This window comes from Trachemys scripta, chromosome 21 (genome assembly GCF_013100865.1).
Source record: "Trachemys scripta elegans isolate TJP31775 chromosome 21, CAS_Tse_1.0, whole genome shotgun sequence".
NCBI classification, from domain to species: domain Eukaryota; kingdom Metazoa; phylum Chordata; order Testudines; family Emydidae; genus Trachemys; species Trachemys scripta.
In genome coordinates this window covers 13,537,699-13,560,460 of record NC_048318.1, presented here as the reverse complement: position 1 = coordinate 13,560,460, position 22,762 = coordinate 13,537,699, and the positions used below count along the sequence as shown (strand labels likewise).

The 22,762-nt window shown below is 45.2% G+C and overlaps 1 protein-coding gene across 10 annotated transcripts in view; it reads left to right on the top strand.

Moving 5' to 3' along the window:
* Positions 1–22,762, top strand: part of LOC117868612 (alpha-1,2-mannosyltransferase ALG9-like) — a 133,240-nt gene that overhangs the window by 26,770 nt on the left and 83,708 nt on the right. For all 10 annotated transcript variants that reach the window (XR_004643666.1, XR_004643665.1, XR_004643668.1 and 7 more), the window contains 4 exons: positions 480–609; positions 1,883–2,030; positions 4,370–4,499; positions 13,916–14,046. Coding sequence is in view for 2 of the 10 variants with exons in the window: in XM_034754725.1 (XP_034610616.1) it covers positions 480–609; positions 1,883–2,030; positions 4,370–4,499; positions 13,916–14,046 (539 nt within the window). In the remaining 8 variants the exon portion in view is untranslated. The remainder of the gene's footprint in view (positions 1–479; positions 610–1,882; positions 2,031–4,369; positions 4,500–13,915; positions 14,047–22,762) is intronic.

Here is a 22,762-nt window from a genome sequence, read left to right as displayed (position 1 = left end):
TCTCAGCTGGGACTGGTTTGGGGGAATTGCCAGGCGGGAGGCCTGGTTTGGAGAGGGCTGTGATGCCCAGTAAAGAAGAACTCCTGGAAAAGAGGGTTGAAAAGTATTTGTGATGAGTTCAGTTGAATAATTCTTTAAATAAATCAAATTCCCAGGAATGGGATGTGGTTGAAGCAAGTGAATCTCTAGGCATTTATTTGAGGCGCCAAGTTTGAGAAACTGAGACCGCAGACACATTCACTGACTGTGGAAGCTACATCTGTTATAGAGGATTTATTAGAAATTTTTTTTTTTTTTTAAATTTAGTTTCCAAAGAATTTAAGTTGATAGTGTCCCTTTAAATTAATCACATCTTGCGTTCTATTTGGAACCCCTTGTTCTCCCCATTGCAGGTGGCTCTCTCCCCAGGGGCATTGGGTTGGATCTCTGTTCAGCTGCATCATAGGTTTAATGACGTTAATACTTTTTTGTCCCTTCAGAAATGTTACCACTTCGCATTCCAGCGTTACCGTTTGGAGCACTACACAGTCTCCTCCAACTGGCTGGCTCTGGGGACGGTTTTTCTCTTTGGACTCTTGTCACTCTCGCGCTCTGTGGCTTTATTCAAAGGTTGGTGTTTTAGGATGGTCCTGTTCTTGAACCCAGACAGTTGCAAGACAGTCCAGAGGGCACTTCACAAAGAATTAGGGCTTGTTCTGTGCATAAAAGTTGTTCTACTTTAACCATACAATATAGTAATAGAGGTGCAATAATCCTCCACCTCAGGGGATAAGCTGTACCAGTATAAGGCACCGTTACTCCAGTGTAACAGTTTCCTCACTAGGGCTTGTACGGGTATAATTATATCAGAAAAAAAGAATCACACCCTAACCAACATAGTTATACCAGTATCCTATCTGTGTGTAGACCGGTGCTTACATATGTACTTATCCTTCCACATGTGGGACCATACTCTGGAGAGCTCTTCAGCATGTAAAGCTTGTACTTAGGTACGTGGTTAAGTGCTTTCCTGCATGGAGATGGATTTAAGCATGTGCTTAATGTTAAATAGGCGTGTATGTGCTTTCTGGAATTGGGGCCAGGAGTGGTCCTGTTAACTTCACTGGAGCTTCTCACCTAAATAAAGTAAAGCCTGGGCATATGTATTTGCAGGATTGAAGCCATATACAGTAGTGACAGGAGAGTGGTGATAAAAGTGCCATGTTCTAACAAGGGACTGAAATGGGATTTGGATCCTAACTACATTTTAGTGTAGATTATTTTATTTATTTATGAAGCTATCAGTTAAGAAGGCCCTGAAAGCACTTGAGGCTTTGTATGAATATTTATCTATAGTGTTATTTTTATATTTCTTAATTTTACTACAGGCCCATCCTTTGCTCTGGGTGCACATGCAATATTTCAGTTACAGTCATCCAGCAATCACTTTATGTTCTTTAAGCCAAGGTTAGCAAACCTTGGCTTGTGACTGATATGAACTTTTATACTTTAACAAAGCCCTTGTGGAATCTCCCTTTTTATGTTCTCAGTTAAGCTAAACTCCTTGAACAGTGGAAACGTGTGGCATGGGAAAGTCCTAAAATAAAATCAACGTGTTATTAAACAACAAGGACAGGAATGTTCATGATTTTGGCAGCTTCTTGTGGACAATGTGGCAGAAGTTGAAGCTGGCCTTGCTGTAATATCGCAAGTGGGTTGGCGTTAGTCTTAATGGAACATGATGCCATTGGGATGGGTGCTCTCTAGATACCAGAGCTAGGTAGCTGGGTATGTACTCCAAACCCTCCCAGCATTTTGATGGGAGGCTTAAATATAAACAAGTCAAGCCGTGAGAATACCACCCGCCTTTTCATTCTTTGTTCGCTATCTTCCTCCTCTGTAGGCTACCATGGGCCTCTGGACCTGTATCCAGAATTTCATAGGATTGCCACTGATCCGACTATTCACACAGTGCCAGAGGGGAGGTCAGTTAATGTCTGTGTGGGGAAGGAGTGGTACCGATTTCCGAGCAGCTTTCTCCTGCCAGATAAGTAAGTTGCTCATCATAAAGGATCTGATTCAGTAAGATACTTGAGCAGCTGCCCGGCTTGAAGCTCATGCCACTGACATCAACTTGTGTGCCTGAACTTAGGCCCCTTGCTGAACTGGGGCCAAAGTGAGAGCAAGATGTGCATATCATGGCTGTAATTTCAGAAACAAAGCCTGCCCTTCCGAGTGACGCTACATGACAGGCAGATTTATCAGCCCTACCTGACTGATGACTCCTCTCTCCAGGTCTTTTAGCCACTGAATCCCTTCTATGCAAATTCTCCATCTTGGTTTGTTTGTCCATGTCTGCTTGGCTGTGTTTAGGGGCGAGGCTGTTGGTGACTCACCTGTTGTGGTCCAGGTTCCCTAGAAACATAGGAATTCAGCTTAGACTGCAGACGGCATTCCTTTAAACTTTATGGAGACCCAAAGGCAACAATTATCATCCTGAAATAAAATTTCAAGGCCATAGGGTACATCTACAGTCTCAATTTGTTCTCCAAAGCATCAGATGTAGCTAATGCACAAGTTCAGGGCTGCATGGAAATATCATAAAACCATTAGTTTTAAGAATATGCTTCTCAGGATGCAGTTTGTAGGATAGTTTTGACAAGAATTCATCTCACCAGCTGTCCATAATGCCAAGCCCTCAGACTTGCGCCACGTGTACCAGTGATCTTGGAAAGAGTGACTCATCTGTTTGCTTTTCAGATGTTCAAAATATTTTAAATTAATTAATTCGTTGAGCCATGTGCACGGATGGTAACAATTCAGCTTCTTACAGGGGTCCTGTCGAGGTTATGTTCTTCATTCTGAAATGATGTACTTTCAGTTACTCTAGTTCACAGCCATTCTGTTTGGGAGCTTGAAACTGAATTATGTTTTACTTTTTGAAGTGGTCTTCCAGCCCCCAGGCACACGGGGTTGTTATTGTAGTGTTGTTCATGAGCAATGGGCAGCTGTTGCTTCCTTAAGAAGCAAAGCCTTTGCTTCAGAAAAAATCTCTGGACATCTGTAAAGGGAGAAGGGGATTTGTTCCCGTTATGATGGGCCTCTGACTAAGAAATGGGCAGGATTATATATGCTACTTAAAAGGCGGTCAGGAAGATCCAATTGATTTCATTTCCTGACACTGTCAGTTGGCGTTCTGCATCCATCTTAGGGGTATATCTTCAAATCAGCATAGGGTGTTTAGTCACCAGAACCCTGTGTACTGCTTTGGGAATGTGTCCCAAAAATCCCAGCTACTCTTGCCAAGCAATTTTAGGTAATGTCCCTTAATTTTAGATGGAAAGGGTAAAAAACAAAAACGAAACAGCCCTCCCTCCCTCCGTCCAACCTGCAGAACTGCAAGATAGTACAGTTCTATTTTCAAAGATCGTGTTCATGGGCAAACGTCCTACTGCTTTGCCGGGCTTGCAGACAGCAGTTGGTGATTCCCCAGTGAATCAGTTGCAGTAGATGAGCACTGGGATTAGTCCTTGAAGGCCTGAAATACAAGCTATTAGGGCACAAGTGGCTGCAGAATCCTGCATTCCTTAAAACCGCTGGAGTGTTGATTCGAGAGTGTGCTGAACAAAGCTCTTCCTTTCACCAGCTGAAGTGCCTTGCTCCTGGCTGGCGTGGGTTCTGGTCTAGCAGTTGTGGCCAAAATTATTTGACTTGCAAATATTAAATGAAGTTCAAAAGTTAAATGTGGATGGAAAAGGCCTGATGCCAATTTCAGTCAATTGTTTCTGAATGTAGTTTAGCTCCCTGACAGTAAGCCTCCAGGACTCCTTGAGTGGACACCGCAGTCAAAATGCATTTCCCCGATGCAGTGTTCTGGCCCATGCCTGCCATGTCTTGTAACTGTTTTTAGCATTAAGGAAGCTTGCCAGGATTAATGGGGAACAGCAGTCTGGACAAAGGACGTGGGTGGGTTTGTGTTCCCCTTTGTGCATTATGTATCTTTCATGAGCCACAGTAATGTATGGGAGTTCTGCTTGTGTTTCCACTGATGGCTCAGCTATGGTTCACTTGTCTATTAAGTTTGAGTGCATCTTGTAAGTGAAATTTACAAGAGTGAGGGTATATTCTCTTTGTATTCCCATTGACCTCAGTGGTTCTTACCCATGTGCTTAAGTCTTTTTGCAAACAGAGTCATCTTGCCTAGGTGCAACTGAATTTGGTGGATGGGGGGCTGGCTCTGTGCATATGTCTACCCCGTTGCTGCTTTTCTAGCAGGACTGTTTGCTCTGTAGACTGGAAAGCCTCTAGTTACACTTTTTGTTTTCTCGTTACAAAATTCTGGTGGTTCCCAGAGTTTCATTTCAGGTTTTCCTCTCTCTGTTTCCTGCAGTTGGCAGCTCCAGTTCATCTCGTCAGAGTTCAGGGGCCAGTTACCGAAACCGTTTGCCAAGGGACCAATGGCCACACGGAGCATTCCTGCAGACATGAATGACCAAAACAGGGAAGAGCCATCCAGATATGTAAGGGCTACACACTCATCTTCTTTTTCTTTCATCATTGTTAGTAGTAGTAATAGTGCTGTAGTCGCCCAGGAATCCTCATCATGGGTCAGGACCCCATTGTGCTGGGGCTGTATAAACCCACAACAAAAATCTGTTTGCATGGCTGTGTCCCAAAACAAAATCTGTTTGTTTAGATGTCTGAATTCTACTTGTAAATCATCTCTATTTAGTTTTCATTTGAAGTGATTATTTAAAAAAACAAACCAGAAAATTCCCAGTAGTTACAATTTGATGTATTTTACCCTTACACTCTCTGATCCCAGATAACAGCATAGATTGATCCAGTGCTTTCAAATTTTTCTTCCACCTCCCCACCCGCACCAATGAAATGTATTGGTCATTGAGCAGTGAGTGGGTGACATTTGCCTTTGCCCTTTGGACCTGTTAAAACTAAGTAAATAAAATTGCCCAAGAGGTTTGTAACAGAAGAAATAGCTGTTTAGTCCAGAGCGTCACCTGAAACAATTGGGACCCTGGCACCGTTGATTTCAAAAGGAATCTGTTAAAATAACCTGCATCAGTATGGTGTATTTGTTCCTTTTCCTGGTTGTCTCGGGTTACTTAACCAAGAATACCACTTGCCAGCTGGCCTGTTGTAGAATTCTTTAGCAGATTAAGTCGAAGTACAGAAGCAATTTTCAGAGGACCCAGCCTTTTCCCCATTTTTTTCCCCCTTAAGGCTTCTTCGGAGGCAAAGCTTAGAGTGTTTAAGTGACATAGATACAGGTACTAGCTGTCTCTGTCTTAGGGTTCCATAATATCTGAACAATAATCTGCATGTTTTATTTGCCGTTAGGTTTTGCTTTGGGCGGGAGATTTTAGTTTGTTGTGTGGTTGCAAGCAGCTGGCTGTAGTGACCATATATCTTGGTGCAGTTGGGAGGCTGCTCAGCTGACCGTTTTATCTCCTTTTAGTTGAAATGTTGTCTAGAAAGGAGTGCCAAGCTAAATATGTGTTTTATTCCTTCTTTCTGAGATCAGAATAATTCTGAGCGTAGATAAATACAGTTCTGTCTCACCTGACCATTATGAGTGGGAATGCCTGGAGTATTGCATTATGAATGTTTGCCCATCCATCTATCCCTCCTATCCGTCCCTCATTACTGAAGTATCTGAGTGCCTCGTGATTGTTAATGTATTTATCCTCACAACACCCCGGCCAGGTAGGGAAATGCTACTTGCCTTATTTTAGAAACAAGGAACTGAGGCACAGAGAGGCTAAATGACTTGTTCAAAGTCGGTGACAGAGTCAAGAATTGAACCTGGGTCCCAGGTGACTACTCTAACCGTGGAACCATCCTTCCTCTTGTCGAAAGGGGTGAATAAGATGAACTGCCAAGAAGCAGATGATGCCTTTCCTCCTCCATTCTCAGCACTTTGAAGGGTGCCCTCAATGCAGTCTGTGACTCTGTGGGAAGCACTCAGACTAGCAGACCAGATGTAAACTGCATACCTCCATTGAAGTCAATGCACATATGCCCATTTATACCAGCTGAGGATCTTGGCTCACAATGACAGCATGGCAGAGTCTGCAGATTTGATCTCGAGAGTAGGGTTGAATCTGATACGACAACATTAGAGGAAATTGTATAGGTAACAAAGCAAGAATCAATCTTCAGGATTCAGGCTCTGTTATTTTAAGATCTATTACATGGATATTGGAAATGGGAAGGAGGCGGATTCCCACCTGAGAGGAGCTGTCTACTGCAGTGCATTTAATTTACAAAATCTTTAACTCTGGCATATTTTTAGCGCAGACAGCTGGCTGGTGCACAGCCTGTGACTAATGAAACAAAACACATTTTTGTTTCATGGTTGTCTCTTAATGTCACCCTACAATTTTGTTATTTCTGATGCAAGGAAGAAGGACTGGGATATGTTTATTCAATGCAGCCACTTTGACAAATACAGAAATTAGCTACTTGATGTAAATTTTAAGTGGGGTTTTAAAACTAACCTTTGATTCTGAGCTGCTAATAATACCAGGAGAACTGGGATGTCTCTAGAACTAAATGAGCTGCCAGTAGCTGTGGCGTGCTCAGATTCTAAAGACTGACAGTCTCATGAAGACCTTATCCAAGCTACGGACAAGACAAAGAATTTAGTGCAGTTGGAGTGATTAGATTATTCATTCTCCAGTGGAAGTTCCTGTTGCTGAATTGCGTGGAAATCACAAGGCATGTCATAGGTTTCTGTTATGGTGCCTGGGAGAAGAGGGATTTAACCATCTTGGTTTTCAAAATTCCCAGGCATTAAGGATCTGATTCTGCTTCCTTTACTCTTGTTGAGTAGCACTTACTCATGCAAGTTGTCCTGTCGGATCCTAAATGCATTTCTCTCTGAAACTGTGTTAAGGTGAAGCTGATTGATACCATCTTTTACAAGGAGGTGTTGGCAGGTACCATAGACAGGACCTAAAAGCTGAACTTTTGTTTGAAGTTCCTGACGTTGTAGAAGACTTCTTTATATTTTGTTTTTACTTTCCCCACTGAGTGCCTGGTCATCTTTAGAAAAGGATCAAGGACCTAAAGGCTAAGCTAGCCTCATGTTAAAGTTGTTGACTTGAGCTGTTTGGATAGGGTGTCTCTGGGTTCTGCAGGACACATTTTAACTCAGCTCCGCCTATGGTAGAGCAAGCGAGCTCCTGTATTGCGCTGTGTGGTCAGACCATCATCCGCTCTGTTCCATCCATTAGCCAGCGAGGACCGTGCAATTGGAGCATTATTACAAAAGTCTGGTGTCTTCCACCTGTTTAGTATGCTTTGTCTCCTGCTGCTACTCAGGAAGTGGTTAAACCCAGTTCTTTTGCATCACTTTACAGAGCAGCTGCACCAGATTAAAAAAGACTTAGGGGAGCGGGGGAGGTTGTACATTTAAAATTGCCCCGGCTCTTTGTACTGAAAGTGAAATTCTTCCCTGTGGAAAGGGCCTATTTAAGGTCTATGCACCACTTAAGTTCCATTTAAGCCCCCAAAATAGGGTGCATAGGCCTTGTGCTGTCCCTCTGCCCACAGGTGGATTTCACCCTTAATTTTCGCTTAACCTATCAGAATAAAGTAAAAGCCGCTCAGGATTGTAGAGGGGAAATATATTGTGTGTCTCTGAGAAAACTTTTGAACTGGAAGCTTCAGTCCTATTGAAGGAGCATCCAGGAAAAGAAGGGAGTGTTAAATCTTGGTATTTTCGGATTGTTTTATGCGGCAGTTTGTTTCTCTCAAAGGGACTCTGTATAGCTTTAAAAACAAAATATCTAACAAGCAAAAATCTCTATGGGCCTAGAATTCTCCTCTCTGACAATGCAAGAAGTTGATTCGATATTCTTCTTAGCTGAGTTTCCTGCAGTGTAATTTCAGTTGGGGCGCCAGTGTGATGCCACTGAGCCATCTGGTCTCCCCTTAATTAAATTGTTTTCAACATAAATTCACCGCAAACCCCAGTGTTTCTCCAGTAAAGTGACTCTAAAACGTTCAAGAAAGTTTGCAAGAGACACTTGTGACGCAGCACACTGCAGAAAGCCCAGAAAGGGATAGGGTCAGGGACTAAAACTGAAAAAGAAACACAGCCTTCCAAGGCAACATATACCTGCTGTCTGCTGCCTCTAACAAAGTTTATTCAGGAAGGTTAATTCATGGGGAGCTGCTGTTGAAAACACAGCCTAGCGCATCTTGCCTTTGATTTGATTAATGAAAAATCTATTTACACTTCCCTATTCATCGCTTAACCTCCTTAATAAGACAAACTCCCATAGTGATTGGTGGTATTTGCTCCTTTCCTAAAACAGCTGATGATTCTTATGTCCTTTTTGTTCCTTTTGTGTTTCCCTGAGCTGACAAGACTCCTGCGCTCCGTTAGTTGGGTTCGCTATTGAGCAGTGATAGTTCAGATTGTATTCAGCTGCTCTTAATTGGAAGAGAAATTGTTGCTGAAGAGATGTCACTCAGCGACACCCTTAGTACCACATTACAGACCTCCCTCTATACGGTAGCAGGAACTGAGATTGAAAGGGGCCCAGATCTACCAGAATTTTGCCATTATTGCCCTTGACTCCTATTAAGGCCCTTGCTCAGCAAGGGACGTCCTTTAAACATTGATTTTGCTGAGTTCCTCCGGGCTGTTGTTCTTCTCCAACTCATTCTTTCCTTCCTCAGCTCTTTCAAATAGACTTGTCCTCCCTCAGAGAAATGCTTTCTTCTGCTGACTGACTCCTTGATCTGTCCCTTCCAGCCCACCCCACCTTGGTGTCTCAGGCAGGTTGCTGCAGTAAGCCCCTCTCAGATCACTGTGTCTGGATCCCCAGGGGGCCATTATCCCATGGATATCTAGGCTTAGGGAATTCTGCCATGGAGTCCTCTTCATGTGCTGTGGGATGGACATGTGGTTACAGTGGAGAATCTAAGCAGAGCTGCTGGGAGTTAAACAGGGAGTTGGATCTTATGCCACCAATTGGGCAGTGTTTTCCCTCAGTTGCCAGTAATAGGCACCTGGCGCCTTTCTGCACTGGATATAAATCAGAACAGTTGTGGCTTGGATGCTGTATTTTGTAAAAGCCCTTATCAAATTGTACAGAAAGATAAACACAGTAGGACTTTGACCCAGCACAAAATGCCCCGAGAAGTCGCTTTGTACTCCATAGTGCATTCTTTACATTTTGGTGGTAGGTGCCCTTATTTGTATTGGTGGGGGCAGAGAGCGAGAGAGACTGCTTTATTCTCCTGTTCATCTAGCTGTGGGATTTTGCGCACAGGCTCAGACATCAGCGAGGCGTTCAGAAGGAATCAGCTGCCATTTTCAGTTGCTCATCAATTTCATTGTTCTGTGCTGATCTAACGGTGCCCAGATTAGATGGAGCGACGTAGCAGCCTTTTAATATTTTTATCCCATCAGGTGCATGGATGATGGCAGTTAATCACAACGGAGCTGTTGCTGTCATCATTTGAAAGTTCACATTTTTACGTGAATACCTTTCTTGTGTGTCTTTCCCCTCCCCCTCAGGCTTCACAGTAAAAATGCCCAGCTGTCTAGTGAAAATGGTACTATGCACTGCACATTTTTTATTGAGCAGAACAGTATTCTGCCTCTGATTCTACTCAGTTTGAGGAAGTCTCTGGCAATTTACATATTAGATATAAACTGTATTTAAGCCCCCTGTTGCCTCCTTCCCAATTCAAGCAGCCAAACTATTGCAGAATACTACTACTGATTTTATGTCGATAGCATCTTTTATCAAGAATCTCAAAGCACTTGATACATTTTAATTAATGAAGTCTGGCAGCCTTTGCAAGAGATAGTTGGGTATTGCTAACTCCATTTGGCAGAGGGGAAAACAGGGAGGTTGGATGACATGCCAGAGGTCACAAAACCAGGAACAGAACCCAGGAGTCCTGATTTTCAGTCCTCTGTATTAAACACTAGAAGTAGAATTTTAAAAATTGCCTAAGTTCCATTTTCAAAAGTGACTTGAGCAATTGCAAGCCTGAGTCCCATTGCCTTTCAGTGACATTCAGGCTCCTAAGTCACTTTTGAGAATGTGACTTAAGTTTTTGATCCCTTAGGATCCCTTTTGAAAATTCTAGTCTAGATCCGCTTCCCCTCTCAGAGTTGGAAATGGAACCCATCGGTCCTTATTACTGATCACTCACACTAACTGCTTGACCGCTCTCCCGTCCCTTTGTTTATTTTTCTACACAGTGTAACTAATCTTTGAACTACCTCCTAAAGAACCTATCTCGTGAGCTAGGGTTATTTATTAAATAAAGTTTGTCATAGTGCTAAAGAACTTTCGTAGCTGATAGCTCATCTTTGCGTTAGCCAACTTTTCTCTGCCTGCAGCCTCTCGTGTGTGCCTGTAGGAGATGCCGCAAGAGGGAATAGCAGCATGGAAAAGATGCAGTGGCATAATGAACAGCACAGCCAGTCCGTATCAGGGAGTGGTCTTCCCAGCAGGAAGGGGATCTTTATATAACCAAGGCCCCCTGAGGACACTGCCTGCAGTTCATTTACTGGGAGGTCACAAATGTAATTCAGTTTTGTTGTGTTGCTTCCTTGTATACAATTTCATAATTCAGCTGAGTGTTGCCAAACTTTTCTGTAAGGGCAAAGCAGCTGCTTGCATCATTGATTGCTGATAAAGGCATGAATGCAACAGTATTGTGTCCATATGATCCTGGAAGTGCAGTGTGATGTCCACTCCAAGCAATGTAGTGATGAGGATCAGCAACGAGGCAGGGTGGTATTAATAATGCATTGACCCCATCAGGTTGTAGCACAGTCATGCCAGGCTGCGAGCATCTTGCCAGAAATACTTCTTATTTCCTGGGAATCCACTTAAGCTCCAGCCGAATGTGCCAGTGGATTAGCACAAATGTCTGGCTGTTTGAAATGGTTAACGGATTACTGTGTACATGTGAGATCGATTGGGCAGCCATAGTCTCTTTGCATAAAATCAGATATTTTGCAAATATAATAGTAACTGCAACATACATACTTACGGGAGGCCAGACTAGAGAGCATGAAATGGAAATGACAGGTTTCAGAGTAGCAGCCGTGCATATGCATCCGAAGAAGTGGGCTGTAGTCCACGAAAGCTTATACTCTAATAAATTTGTTAGTCTCTAAGGTGCCACAAGTACTCCTGTTCTTTTTTTGAAATGGAAATGTCAGCCTTACATTTTGTGCTAGTAAAGAGCCACTGCAAGTGGAAGCATAAACAAAAATCACGAGTCTATCTTAAAAATGTGATTTCAAAAAATAGTAAATACTGGATTCTTTTTATTTACTTTACCCATTTTGAGCCTTTAGAGTACACTCAGGTCGTTTCCAAGCTTCTCTTCATAACCGTGAGACCTGGAAACTTTTTTTTTTTAAAAGAACAGGAGTACTTGTGGCACCTTAGAGACTAATACGGCTGCTACTCTGAAACCTTTTTTTTTTAAGCGAAGGCTGAGATTCTCATACTCCTCCAACTCCAGCATCTGGGACTTTAATATTGTACCAAATACTGCAGCTCTCACGGTAAAATCATGAGAATTAGCAAGACTGGAAACCCCAAGAATCTGAGAGCTGGTGCCAAGTTAGAACAGTGAGTAGAACTGAATAGCCAATAACTCCCAAAATCTAGCCCAGAAAATGCAAAAATATTCAAGTTGAGAAATCAAAAGTTAGAGTTCCAAAAATTCCTAGAGTTGAGGTGGCTCCCACTGTGCTAGCTAAGCTACATAGCACATCTTGCATACTGCATGGTAAACAATAAACAGTAATGTAGTGATTTTTGTGATGAGTGAATTATATTGACTGTGCAATATAGCTGAGTTAGTGTTGTGCGAGCATTTGAACTCCAGAATTCCGTTCCTTATCCATTGAGGAAGGGGGCAATACACGTTTAAATCACTAAGCCGTGAGGAGTTGGGTTGCGATGCCAGCCCACGACGTGCTTCCTTCTGCAGGAGGAGCATCCCATTTGCACAGACGGATTTAAGGCTCTCGCCCTGTTGGTAGGCAAGCAGGGAAGAGTGGCTGCTCAGTTGGGTTTCACCTTGTTTGAGGACCATATTACTCCGAGGAGACACAGCGACCATCCCCCGCTGACTGTCACAGCTGGGAAGTGGAGTGTGCAATGATGGAGAAATGGCTTTGGAAGAGCTGCCTCAGTGAAAGATCCTCCTGGTCTGCCAGAGGTGGGGGTCAGACTCTGGCTTACTCAGGGGCAGTTACCTGCGGATGAACCTCAGCCGCCTCTAACTGCCAGCCACAGTAGGATCCGAGCACCTCACAGACACGACTAGATTGTATCCTCATGTGAGATAGGGAGGTGCTGTCCCCAGTTTACAGAGGGGAAACTGAGGCATAGAGAGGCAGTGACTGCGTAGGGTCACATGGGGAGTCTTTAACTGAGCTGGGAAATGAACCGGGGTCCCCGGAGTCTCTGAGCCTTAGTCACTAGATGCTCCGTCTCCCTTGACGGTTCCATGGCCACTTCAACTTCCCTGGGCCTTCCTGCAAACAGCGGAGCTGCCAAGAGCCTCATTCTGCCTCCTTCCGAACCAGCCTGGTCTGCCCCATCATGGCCTATGGACCCCACAGTAATTTCTGAGGTAACTCACCTTTGCCAGTTCAGCAACACCCGCTTAGCCACCCACAGTAGGGTATTTCCAGTTCCCTCGCTCACTAGTCAGGCCGAGCTTGCCAGAGGGGAGAGGCCTAAAGGGCTGGTCCTTGCAGTGGCAGTGCAGAGTTCAGTCCCTGCCTGTTTTAACATTTACACAGCTCCACTGGCGTTGGAGCGGGCTCCAGTGAGTGGTGAGATATGGTGTTTAACAGCCCCCAGAGCAGTTAAGGAAGAGGCTTTGTTCAGATACTTTCTGATGAAATCCCTCTCCCGCCAGCCCCCGAGAACAGGCTGTGTTTAGTTTGGCCACAGCTGCTGCTGCCTGTAGTTTCTCACTCTCTCTCATTGCCTTTCCCCTGGTGTTTCCTTGTGTCGTTATGACTCCGCTGCTAATCTGAAAAGGCGATGTATGTTTGAGGTGGGGTTTTAGACCCTGAGTAATTGCATCGCTTGACCTAGGGCAAGCACTGCGTGTGCTCAGAGACAGCGGGGCTTTCCTAACACCTTGGCTTTGTGTTGAAGTCCTTGTTCCCTTCTGGCTCATTTTTGTGTGTGTGCGTGCCAGTTGAGAGTGAGTTTGAGGGCGAGAATCTTGTTTCTTGAGAGCAGGCAGACGTGATGTTATCTGTTTGAAGATGAGTTGTCGTACATGTGGCACTGCGGTGGGTGTTGTGCTCACATGCAAACTGATTCAAAGCCCATTGAAGCCATTGGAAGGCTTTCCATTGGGTGTTGAATCAAGACTTTCTTGGCTTCACTTAGATTGTAAGTTCTTCAGCGCAGGAACTGTTGGTGCACGTGCCAGATTCCACACATTTATTGTTTCTCTGGTCTCCCGAAAAACACTTCTCTCCCCGTGCGCTCATGTGAGCTGTATTTCTGGTTGCTCCGTGCACTTGTTTGAGCTGCATTGCTGAATGCTTGCTTCACTCTGCATTATGGTAATAAGTGGGCTGAGGGAGGTAATCCTCCTTGAAATTGCTCACACAGGGTATGTCTTCTTTGCTCTAGAGAAGCAGCCCCCGGCAGCAGCAGTAGTAGTAATATCTTACATTTCTATAGAACCTTTCATCTCAATAGATCCAAAACACTTCACCAAGTTTTCTAACTGTGTTCGAAAGAGCATTTACCCCACCACTGAAATGCCGCCAGCTCGGGTGAAACGTGGTAGTGGTTCAACAGTGCATGAGAATGTACACACCGTGGTTTAGGATAGGAAGTGAAGAATGCACCTCACTACATAAAGTATAAGGTTTCCTTTCTCCCTGCAGATTGACATTTCCAAATGCCATTACCTGGTGGATTTAGATAAAGCGGTTGAAACATCAAGGGAGCCGAGATACTCCGCCAACAAAGAAGAATGGATCAGCATTGCCTACAAACCATTCCTGGATACTTCCCGGTAAGTGTTTTCACAAGTTTGGGAAGGAAGAACAGGGGCAGAAAGGTGCATGAGCTAATTCTGTTTGAATTTCTGCATATGAAAGAAGCGATTCATATACTGGTAGGAGAAATGCAATGGTAGGAGTTACCTTGAAATGATCTTTTTGGGAAAGGCACCTTTCCACGCACGGGGACAGGCATTTACATGGCGAAGTCTGCGTGGTATTAATACAGCTTGGTGCTGGTGGCCAATATTGCTTTATAGGGTGAAATACCTCAATGGGTTAAAATCATTTTAAAAATGAAAGCTCAGCGTCCACCTTTGGCTGAAATGAATTTTTCTTTATTTGAACAAGAATTGTTAGAAAGCTTTTGGGAGGAGAAGAAGAAATGAGTGAAATCAGCATCCTCCAGGCTACTCTGGGGTGGGAAGTGTTTGGTTATATTAGGTTGAAAGTGAACGTGCAATCCCTATGGGGCAGTAGCTCCCTGTTCTAAATGCTTCTTGAATGCTTATTTATAAAGGTGTGGTAAGGCAGCTGTCATGCGATGGGAAGAGGGATTTGCTGGAAAAAGCCATTCGAAAGCAGCAACCCAGAATCCAGTACCCTCTTATTTTCACATGCTGGCCCATGGTTCTCTAGTAAGGACAGGTTTGGTGCACAAGACAGATGATCTGCTAAAGTTTTCCAGACTAACGCAGTCGGGTGATGGGAAGCTGCAATAATGCTCTTTTCCCAATGGATCTCGGTTTTTAATTAAATTAATTAACAAACAAACAAAAATCTTCCACTCGACCTTAGGTTAGGCATAGCCCCTCTTCCCTGAGGTACTGTCCCTTCCTCTGGGACCATTGCAGGAGACCCTCTCTTCCTGCAGCTTCACTCAGCAGTGCCACTTCTAGTGCTGACCTCATTGGACTTCCCTGCACCCTCTATAGCCCAGGTGCAGCCCCACCACCTTAGCTGGTTCGGCTGGGAGCACCTGCTCTGGCATAGGGGATCTGGGCCTATTTCAATCCTGAGAGCCAGCCACTATGTGACACCAGGGGACAAGTAACAAACCCAGACGTACGGCATGGCAGCCCAGAGGCTGGGTATCAGATCAGTCAGCTGTTCAGGGTTTTAAACTAGATGGGATGACTGAGTGCTCACCTTGCCCTGGTAGGCTCACTTGGACAGTTTCAACATGGGTCACTGTTGATTGGCAAATGATGCTTTGCATCCAGCTTGCAGTGAGAGGCCGTGCTATGCTGTTTCCATTGGGAGGGGTGGCATAGTACAGGAATGGCAGCGTCGGAGTGACAGACAGAGACTTGTTGTGACATTGCCAGAAGAAGGGGGAGACTCATGAAAGCTGTGGAGCACGGTAACCGCGGCATCACGGTTTCTTTAGCAATCAATCAGGTAAAACTGCAGAATAATAAAGAATAGACAGGCCCCTCTTGAGGCAGGTAAAACCACAGTGTCTCTTCTCTCTTTGGCACTTCGACACCCGCTTCAGCCTGGACCCTGCGCTCTCTGGTTGAGAAGTTACTGAGCGTTTAGAACAAAGGCACAGATTGTCTAAGGGCGGGGCAGGGGGGTAATTGGCTTCCTTCACCCCATAACAAAGGACCCCACTGCTCTTTATTGAGCTCTTTTCACCTGGGAGGGGACTGCAGTGGTGCCAGGGATTCGTGCAGCACATACTGACGGGATCAGAAATAATCAGCCAGTGGGAGTCTTGGCCCCATGTGTGTCTCTGGGCAGCCTCCCTTCTCTTGCTTGCGCTCCTGCTGCATTGAAATTCTCTGCGCTGTTCCCTATCAGCGTCTCACAGCTTGAGCAGAAAGGAGGTGCGGTGCCTTTGTGTGTGCAGAAGGCCAGGTTGCCATAGCAGCAGGTCTGATTTGCATGCCTGCTGTGTACCTTGATGGCTCACATGGTTCAGGATGCGCTGTGCCAGGCAGTCCTCCCACCAATTAAGTGGACTTGAGAGTGTCAGAGTCTGTGCGGCTGGAGTGCGTGGTGCACATAAAGGAGGGAATGGGCAGCAGAGGGGGTCTCGTTCAGCAGGGTGTGAGTGGAGTAGCCAGCAGTTCCAGCACTCCTCCCCACAGCGAGCATGGTGTTCATTATTGATTACACTCTTTTCCCAGGAGTTTTGAAGTACTTCACACACTGTTCTGAGCACCATAGAGGCTCCTGATACAGACCCTACAGCAAAACCCCAAAGACTTAATCTGAGGGAACCAGGCTAAACTGTGCCCGGAACCAGGGCCTGTCTGACCAGGGAAATGTTAGACTCAAGTATGGATTCTGCAAAGCTGACTCAAGTGATTGTGGCACAGAGAGGTAAACAAGGCTTATTAGCTCTAAATCTACTCCATTCCCATTATTGACTCGTATCACTTGAGCACCTAGAAGCCCCAGCCAAAATCAGGGCCCTGTTGTGCTGGCAGGAAAAGGCTTTGCAAATGCCTTTTCTAAAGCTCTTGGTTTTGTCCTGCTGGCTTGTAAAGTTTTTACAGCTTAACCTCCCAGTCATAAGCCAGTCAGAGAGGAAGAATGGTCCAGGTGGTAGGGCATTGGCTGGAGCTTGCAAGAGCTGGTTTCAAATCCCTGCTCTGTCAGAGACTTCTTGTGTTACTTGGGGCAAGTCACTTAGCCTCTGTACCTCAGTATCCCATTAGTACAGTGGAGAGAATAGCACTGCATCACAGGGGTCTGGTGAGGATAAATAGGTTACCGATTGTGATATGCTTAGACATTGCAGTGAGGGGGACCAGACATGTGCCTTAGATAGATAGTATTGTTTGGCTCACACTACAGGCATTCATTATAATATCAGTGGAGTGGCTAGGAAGCACCATGCTTTGGCTCTTGGTTCTCCAGTTGGATACTAGCTCATTTCAGGACTGAAGCTGGGTTGTTACCAGCTGGCTAGTGAACTAATTGCTAACATAGATCTGCAGATCTATCTGTTGAGGCTTGAATGTCTCCAGGAGATGGAGTCCATTCCGCCTTGCAAACCCAGGTGTGGCCCCTACATTCCACTGCCTAGAGTGGAGACTGGAGCATCCACTTTCCCCTTTCCCCTTTGCAAAGAGGGCACTCCTGGTGGGTCCTATTCCCTGCCTACGTTGCCTGCTCTTTAAGTAGGCCTTTCCTTTGCTCGCCGTCACTGGTCTTGGACATAATATGTCTAGCCTTGCTGAACACCAAGCCTGCTGGGGAGCAGATCTGGCCAGTAAAGCGAGTGTCTCATCTCGCCCATTCTCTGTGCCAGCTGTGAATGTCGCTGTAGGCTCCAGAGCAATGCAACAAGGGACTATTCCAGAGATGCAGTGCATGTTTTCTAACCAGTCCTGTGAATTAGTGCTGATGGGAGTGATGCGAGAGATCACACAGGTCTGCTATCTTGGGTGCCAGCATCTTCCCTGGTGGTGAGAAGCTGTGGCAATTGCTCCTGAAGGCACAGAATTGTTTTGTTTATTTGTTTGAAGTGACAACTCGTGCTGTCCCTGCTGCAGTTGAGAGGGTAATTATCAGGACTGGGAACTTCGCCACACAGGAGGAGCAGTGACATGCGGGTTATAGGAGCTCCAGCAGGTTAGGTGAATGCCCCTGCAGAAAGTTTAAATAGAATCTAATGCACTCCTCCTGCCACGCTGCCCTGAAGGCACTTGGAACTGGTGGAAGGCACAGGCTCCCCAGAGTAGGGACAGAGCAAACAGCTGGCTGATTAATCTGTTTTGTTGATATGAGCGATGTATGTGCGCCTCATCTTTTCTAGCAGGTCACTAAAGGGTGGTGTTCTCCTGTCGGGCTGGGTTTAAAAACATCTGGCTATAAAACGATCACCTCAAGCAGGACTATTGATAGTTATGGGCAGTTTCCAGAGAGGAGCTGCCTACATTTCACCTCCAAACTCTGTGTAAAAACTTGCACAACTGAGTGCAGCACAGGGAAGTCTGTGCAGAAAAGCCTATGTGCGCATATATGCACAGAGGCCGGTGCACGGGGTCAGAGAAGGTGTTTCAGGAGCCTCCTTTATAAACCCAAACTGCTCATTTCCGAGCATTTTCCCTGTCCCTCAGCCGGGTGCAATGACGCGTGTATCAAATCCGGCACCTGCTTCCACACAAACAATGCTGAAGCAGCCCTTGCTAAACATGAAGTAAGTGTAAAAGGCATGATTAAAATGCAGCTTAAAAAAAAAAAAAGGCATCACCTCGAGGTGAGCTGTGAGGGAAGCAGCAGTCCGCTCAGATTACAGGTTTGCAGCACAGGGCCATGGCGCGAGGCACATTAAAAACCCTTCCAACTCCAGCTCTTATTCTTTGAAAATAAATGACCCCAGCAGCTCAATTCATGCCTGCTGAACTGCAGGCTTCTGGGACTCGCTGCGATTCTCACATTGACGTCAGCAAGTGCAAATGTAAATCTCAGCTCCCTCTGATAAATGGTGTTGCTAATTGAATTAGAGAGCGCTCCGAGCCACCAACTAATTATGCTACTCAGGCAGATGCTTTGTCCAGGTCCATTTAATTCTGTATTGGCTGAGTGCTGCCATTCTGGCATAGAAAAGGGGAAATATATTAAAGCTCCCAGTTGAGGAGCATATATTTTCTGGCTCTTTAGGCTGAGTTGTTTGCTAGCTCCAGGCACTCCTGCTCTTGCCCTTATGTTTTCCATTGTAAAGTAGTCTGAATGCAAGATGAGTGATCCAGTCACCTTGTGCTAAAATATTATATTAAAATATTATATCCCTTGTTTGATAGGTAAGAGACTCTCCTATACCATTTAATGCTGCTTTTCTCCATATCAAGTATGAGGCTTTTTAAAAAAGGTTATTTCCTTTTTTGAGTTCACGGTCAATGTGGAATTTTCTACACCTCAAAGAAATGCAAATGTTAATAGGTGTGCAGTAGGGCACAGACAGCTTCAGTCATGGCTGTGCCTCTGCTCCCGGACTCCCTGTGTGCAGAGAGAACCACAATATCCCAACCCCTGTATCTGTGGCAGAGTTCCAACTTTGCTTCCTTTCTCCCTCTCTGCCTCCTGTCCCTCCGTTACCTTCTCTTCTTCCTACTAGTGCTAACTTCAGAAATTCCATCTTTGGCAGGCATTTGACCTTCAGTTGAGCTGAGAAATTCAGGCTGCCAGATGTGTTAGCAAAAAAAGCTTTTTCTTTCCTAAATTATTTAATCTCCTCCCTCAAAACAAGACAAATCTCTGAAGGGGGGAGGGGAGCACACACTTAGCCATTCACACTTTGGGCCCATATCCAATGGCCATTGAAGTCAGTGGAAGCTTTTCGTTGACTTCAGCGAGCATCGGATTAGACCCTTTATCCTCTACTGTAGAGTAACAATTCATGGGTTTGATCTAGCTAGTGGCCTGCTGAATAGGAGCTCTGTGCTGATCAAGGCCACACCCACAAACTCCAGGTGGACAAATAAAGAGAAGCAAATATATATGAAAATGGTATAGATTCAGTTGCATCCATTTCCCCCCACCCTTCACATGTCACCTGTTGTCTTACAAGCTCTGGGTTTGGCAACAGAGGGTAAAGATGCTTGAGCCCTATCTCAATTAAGTTTCTAACGGAACTGCACCAGCCGTGAATTACAACTCCTGCTTTCTTTGTTGTAGACAAAGCCTCTGAGACTTGCCTTAGTGCGTGTGGCTATTTAGCACAGAGCAGCCTTGTGCTTCAGTGTCGTATCGTACAAAGTGCCCTTCAGCTAGAAACTGGTTGTGGCTTAATGAACATGAAAGCTCAGCTCGTAATTGAGGGCCAGATACTTTGGTGCCGCCACCTGCCGTGCAAAAGTAAGTGGTCTGAAGAGAAGGGCCTTGTTGGGGAAAGCCTATTAAGCACCAAGTTGTGATTTCTCGGTGTCAAAGCTGTTCTTTTTTCTAGGGTTCCTCATTTAGTTTTGGCTGGATAACTGGAGTCACTGTGAATTCTCTCCTTTCCACTTTCTTAATTCTGTTAATAAGATCCTACAACGGCCCTGCAGAGCCAGCAGTCTCCATTAGCAAACATGTATTAAAACCCCCACGTTTCTGGTGGGCACGAACACCACCTTGCTCTAAAGGCTCTAAAGACCCTAAAGGCCTGATGTCAAATTCACTCTGCAGAGAGAGTTGAATTCCACAGTTATGGTCCATGCGGTTGGGGGCGGGGTGTGTGACCTTCCCCTCTGGTGTTATCTGGACTGGTGAGCTGATAGGTCACTCCAATCCTTGACTCTGGGAGCCAGCCTTACCCTGCTCTCCTGTGAGAACCCCCACTCCTGGGCTGTTCACGCACAGCCTCTGGCAGGTAAGCTGCTCCTTGGATTGTGCAACCGAATGACACTTGCCAATATCCCCAGTCCCAGATACAACCCAATGGAGCCTCCATCTTGCAGTGTCTAGTTATGCCCACTGGATGCAGCAAGCTTATATTAGTTCGTCAATTTAACAAAGAAATTGATATGTACCAGGCTTGTTCTCCCAAGGGGAGTCACTGACACACTTCAAACCAAATGCACTGCTTCAGGTAGAACAAACAAACACAGATTTATTAACTATAAAGATAGATTTTAAATGATTATAAGTCAAAGCACAAAAAGTAAGATTTGGGGACATGAAATAAAATCAAAACGCATTTTAAGCTGATCTTAACACTTTCAGCACCCTTACAAACTTCGATGCGTCTCACCACAGGTTGACTGGTTGCCCTTCAGCCAGGCTGTCCCCTTTGATCAGCGCTTCAGTCGCTTGGTGTGGTGTCTGTAGATGTAGGTGGAAGAGAGAGCGACCATGGCAAACGTCTCTCCCTTTTATCATGTCCTTTTTCCCCTCTTGACTTTGCCCCTGCCCCCTCTCCCCCCGAAAGTCAGGTGAGCATTACCTCATGGCAGTCCCATACTGACCAAACAAAGGGGGGTGAGTCACTCGAACAGATCCTTTTGTTGCTGCCTAGGCCAGCGTCCTTTGTTCCTGTGAGGCTGGGCTGGGTTTGTCTCATACCTGCCCTGATGAGGTGTGAACTGCCTCTCTCCTCTTGGAGAGTTTTTGCCTGGGCTTATTTTAAACTATGAGGATTCATTTTCAGCCTCATAACTATATACATGAAATTATAACCTATAACATCACTATAACAACAATGCTTTCAGTGCATCATGAGCCTTCCGAAGACACCCAACATGACAAACTTTGCGTTGAATACCACACAATCATTTTACAAGGACAAACATGGGGGTATTGGATGTTCCCCTGAGGTACAGAGTGTCATAGGGGGACATAGACCCCAACTCTCCCCACCCCCCCACACACAATGAGAGCTTTGCATGGAGATTAAGAGTAGAATGTGGCATTTATTCTAGAGCTAAACTGATCATTATTTATTATGTTTGGCACGTTTGTTGCATCCAGCATTACCCAGTGGAAAGAGCTGCTTGACATTCTGCCCTCGGTTTCTCTTCCTCTCCCAACCTCTGTTCTTCTGTCATCTCCATCTCCTTCCCTGCAACAATTCCTAGTTATTGCTCACATTTGAAATGCTCTGGGCACTGAGATCCCAAGGAAATTGAATAGGTGTGGAAGTTCACATCTCTCTAAGCTGGTGTTTCTGTCAGCAGACTCAGGAAGACAGCACTGCAGTGGTTTACACTTGGGTCCCGTTTGGAAGGTTTTTGCTACCCTTTTTTAGGCCAAGCAGTGTACTTTTGTTTTTAAATGAAAACCTTGGATTGTGCAGTTTCTGAATATTATGCCATGAGGGTCATTGGAATTAAGAAATATCAGCAGAAAGAGTGGATCACAGCAGAGACCTTGACTAAGATAGAAGATAGAAAGAAGAAGAAGGCAGTAGTTAATAACAGCAGGACTAGAGCAGCAAAGGCTAAAGCACAAGAAGAGTATGCTGAAGCCCATAGAGTAGTGAAGAGGAATATTAGGAAGGATAAGAGAGATTATGTGGATGGACTGGCAGCAGAAGCGGAGCAGGCAGCATACAACGGTAATATGAAACAGATGTATGACATCACCAAGCGACTGTCTGGAAAGTTCAGCAAACCAGAGCGTCCTGTCAAAGACAAGCAGGGAAAGTCTATAACAGAAATAGAACAACAGATGAATAGATGGGCGGAACACTTTGAGGAACTCCTGAATAGACCAGCACCATTAAATCCACCAGACATTGACCCAGCCAATGAAGACCTTCTAATCAATTGTGACAGACCAACCAGAGATGAGATCAGAAAAGCCATCACTATGATGAAGAATAGGAAGGCGGCTGGACCTGACGATATTCCAGCAGAGGCCCTGAAAGTAGATCTGGATGTTTCAGTGGAAATACTGTACCCCCCTCTTTGAGAAGATATGGGAAGAAGTGGTGATTCCAGCAGACTGGAAAGAGGGATATCTTATTAAAATCCCCAAGAAAGGAGACCTCAGCAATTGTGCCAACTACAGAGGAATCACACTTCTGTCGGTGCCAGGGAAGGTCTTCAACCGAGTCCTCTTAGAGAGAATGAAGGATGCCGTCGACCCACAGCTACGAGATGAGCAAGCAGGTTTCCGGCAAAATAGATCATGCACAGACCAGATAGCAACGCTCCGCATCATAGTCGAGCAGTCTATGGAGTGGAACTCCTCATTGTACATCAACTTTGTTGACTATGAGAAAGCATTCGATAGCGTGGATCGAGAGACTCTCTGGAAGCTCCTTCGGCACTATGGCATCCCAGCAAAGGT